Genomic DNA, 3,997 nt, shown 5'->3' with positions numbered 1-3,997 from the left:
ATATATATATATATATATACAGCCTCCTAAATGAAAGAATATACGTGTTTCAATCTCTTCTTTCTTCATGACAAGGAGAGAATCATTATCTTCAGTATTAATTGAGCTAGATTTTCTCAAAACTTCCTACTATGCATAGAAAGGTTTTGTTTGTGACTGTTTTCTTTGTCCAGAATACAGGAAGAAATTTGATACATGACCTATAAGACTTCTGAATTATTCTACCAAGTCTCCCCTCTGCCCTTTTTTTTTTTTTTTTGGAATGGTGTATTTATCTGTATACTTGGCTTTAAAATTCACAGCATCACGCCCCATATTCTGCTTTCTCCAGTTTCAGCTACTCTTCCTAGAGGCCAAAGAATGTCTGTACTCTGATTTCTGCTTAGCAATGTTTACTTCATTTACAAAATCAAGACAGTTCTAGTAACAAGGAAAGATTATTCTAAGGTTAGCATTTTTTTTTTTTTGACTCTAACCATCAACTCAACATAAAAAAAATATATATACTTACAGTTTCACTACCAGGTTTCCAGCCAGCAGGGCAGACTAAAAGAAACAAAAAGAGGCAGAAGACATTTTAAAAACAGAATTCAGTTACCTCCAGCAACTGACTTTTTCTGTTTCTATATGAGACTGAAGTTAACAGAATAGACTAATAAGAACATTTCCAGACCACCGAGCACATGACTTCTATTAACCTCCTGTTCACACCAAGGAATTTCAGTCATGGAGCTTATCAACAGGCAGCTAATCTATTTTCATTTTTAGCAATTGTGTTTAGTTACATTAAAAATACAAGAAATCAAGTTGATTGCCCCTCTAATACAGTTGGAAAGTTTGGGAATCTGGTGAGCTGAAAGGCCTAGGCATGGCAAAAATTCCTCCAAATTTACATAAACTTCCAGTTAGCTTGTTTTCCATGTTTCCTGCAGTACTTTGTACTGATGACATGATTCACTATTTGTCAAAAGAGACTTTAGAATGCATCCTGACTCAGTGACTCAGTGACATTTTTAAAAGGAATATATGTGTTCTATTTTAGCAAAATGATGAACTTGTAGATTACAAATGTGATACTGAATAAGCCCAGAGATTACATTATTATACTTCATCTTAGCTGAAAGGCAGAAAAGTGATCAAGGATTACTGAAAGGCTAAATTCAATAATACAAACAGGCAAATGAAAACTACATCACTAAATATTGCCAGATTGACACATTCTAAGCTTGCAGAAACATAATTTTAAAAATTGCAGTAGCAGAAACTTTTCTCTTTGAGTTTATCAAAAAGGACTATGCAAATAGTGAATATTTTTGCATCTTATTTAGTAAGCAGAATACATTAGTTTTATACACACACACACACATATATACATATATATTTGATTTTTAGTAGAGGTGAGGTTTCACTGGGTTGCCCAGGCTGGTCTCGAATTCCTGAGCTCAAGCAATCTTCCCACCTTGGCCTCCCAAAATGCTGGGATTTCAGGCATAAGCCACCATGCCTGGTCTGATATTTTGTTAAAGCACTTTAAATTATAATTTGGTCTGTTAAAAAGATCTGCTAATAATTTGTAAATAATCAGAAAACTGTGGAAATATCCAAATTACTTTTATGATAAGAAACCAAACGAATTATGCTATCTTTCAAACTAAAAAATCAAAAGGTTAGAAAGGAAAGGTACCTTCTCCATGTTTGTCAGTGTACTGGAATGCTTGAACCAAACGTAGTGTCTCATCCACTGATCTACCCACAGGAAGATCATTCAGAGTAATTTGTCTTAGGATTCCTTTGTCATCAATAATGAAGAGACCTCTGTAAGAGAAGAATGGTAGAGGTGAGGCCATTTCTTCTATGTATTGTGAATTCCTATACCATCCACACAGAAGAATGCTATACAGAACAAACACCACACTACCTACCTACTCCAATGGTACACACACACACACACACACACGTATGTGTGCGCATATCCCTCCCTCAATCTAATGTATAATTTGCAATTATCACTGTAAAACTGCAGCTTTAAAAATTTGTTTTTGGCTAAGAAATGTACCATAGTATTTACAGTTGTTGAAGATAATCTGGCTTTTAAAAACTATACACATATGTGCATGTATTATTTTGAAAATAAAGAATAATTTTTAAATTTGTTTTCAAACGGGATCTCACTCTGTTGCCCAGGCTGAAGTGCAGTGGCATGACCTCGGCTCATTGCAGCCTCAACCTCTTGGGCTCAAGTGATCCTCTTGCCACAGCCTCCTGAGTAGCTGGGACTACAGGTGTGTGCCACCACACCCGGCTAATTTTTATATTTTTTGTAGAAACAGGGTTTCGTCATATTGCCCAGGCTAGTCTCAAACTGCTGGACTCAAGCAATCTACCTGCCTTGGCTTCCCAAGGTGCTGGGATTACAGGCGTGAGCCACCGTGCCCGGCCTTAAAAAAAAATTTTAAAAAGAAACTAATGGCTCAAATCAAATAATATAGCTAACATTAGATAATTTTACTTGGTTAATGTTCAAATGATTCCACATTTTAAAACTGCCTCAGTCTTTTTTGGGGCATATTTACTCTTGGAAATTAACTTAGTAACAGACTTTATGAAAGCAGAAAACATTAAAGACTTAGCAAGTACAAAAGAGGGGTAATTGCTGGTAGCAATACATGATACAATACAATGAACCTTGAGAACATTATGCGTGAAAAGAGGCTAGTCATAAAAGCACATATTGTAGGATTCCATTTATATGAAATGTCCAGAATAGACAACTATAGTGACATAAAGTAGATTTGTGGTTGCCTAAAGCCAGGGGAAGTGGGTTAGGGGAAACAGGGAGTGATTGCTAATGGGTATGGGGTTTTTCGGAGTATGAAAACATTCTAAAATTGTGGTGATGGTTGCACAACTCTGTGAATACACAAAAACCACTGAAATGTATTCTTTATTTTTAATTTTTTTAGAGACAGGGTCTCACTCTTGTTACCCAGGCTAGAGTGCAGTGGTGTGATCATAGATCATTGCAACCTTGAACTCCCAAGCTCTAGCGATCCTCTTATCTCAGCCTCTTGAGTAGGGGGGGACTACAGGAATGTGACACCACAACAGGCTAATTTAACAAAAAAAATTTATTTATTTATTTTTGTAGAAGACAAGGGTCTGGTTATGTTGCCCAGGCTAGTCTCAAACTCCTGGGCTCAAGGGATCCTCCCACCTAGGTCTCCCAAAATGCTGGGGTCACAGGCATGAACCACCATGCCCAGCTGAATTGTATTCTTTAAATGGGTATTGTATTATATGTGAACTATATTCCAATAAAGTTGTTATAAAAAACACAGGATTATAAAATACTGACACTTTCACATAAAACATTTAAGAAAAACTATTGGCACTACAAAGCAAATCAGCAATACAACCAAATTACAACTGTTTCACGCTAAAATTGCCCCCTTTTCAAAGAATTCTATTAATGTTTGTTAGCTCAAGTAACCCAGTGAGAGTATCTGGGTAAAATATTTCCTTAATTTTTCCTACTCCAAAGACACAGGTTTGCTAAGTAGTATGACACTTGTATTTAGAAAAAACATTACTGGAGTCAGTTTGGAAAAAAGGAAAAAGAAATGGACAAGGAGTTGGGGGACCTGGATTTAAGTCTGGGCTCTGCAATTAAATAATTATATAACTTTGGCTAAGATCACAGAACTCTATGAATCTGTCTCTTTTATCTGTAAGATGACAGGGTTGGTGAAAGATCTCTAAATAATCTTCCAGCTCTAAAAGTCTATGATGCTAACATAGTTTAATCAGGGCTAATATAAAGTAACATAGTTTAAGTTTAGTGGTTTATTTTAAAGACTAATAGAACAAAGTAATATTTCTTTCTGGTTTTTTTTTTTTTCTTTTTTGAGAGAGTCTTGCTCTGTCACCTGGGCTGGAGTGCAGTGGTGCGATCTTGGCTCACCGCAACCTCTGCCTCCTGGGTTCAAGCGATTCTCCT

At 36.1% G+C, this 3,997-nt stretch overlaps 1 protein-coding gene across 2 annotated transcripts in view; it reads right to left on the bottom strand.

Moving 5' to 3' along the window:
- PRDX4 (peroxiredoxin 4) overlaps window positions 1–3,997 on the bottom strand; it is a 19,784-nt gene that overhangs the window by 2,998 nt on the left and 12,789 nt on the right. For both annotated transcript variants that reach the window (XM_011935104.1, XM_011935105.1), the window contains exons 5-6: window positions 1,685–1,815; window positions 512–546 (exon numbers count right to left, since the gene is read on the bottom strand). In XM_011935104.1, coding sequence (XP_011790494.1) covers window positions 512–546; window positions 1,685–1,815 — 166 coding nt within the window. The remainder of the gene's footprint in view (window positions 1–511; window positions 547–1,684; window positions 1,816–3,997) is intronic.

This window comes from Colobus angolensis, unplaced genomic scaffold (assembly GCF_000951035.1).
Source record: "Colobus angolensis palliatus isolate OR3802 unplaced genomic scaffold, Cang.pa_1.0 Scaffold140, whole genome shotgun sequence".
NCBI classification, from domain to species: Eukaryota; Metazoa; Chordata; class Mammalia; order Primates; family Cercopithecidae; genus Colobus; species Colobus angolensis.
Note: the sequence above shows the minus strand (reverse complement) of the source record. Positions and strands in the feature narration are given on the sequence as shown.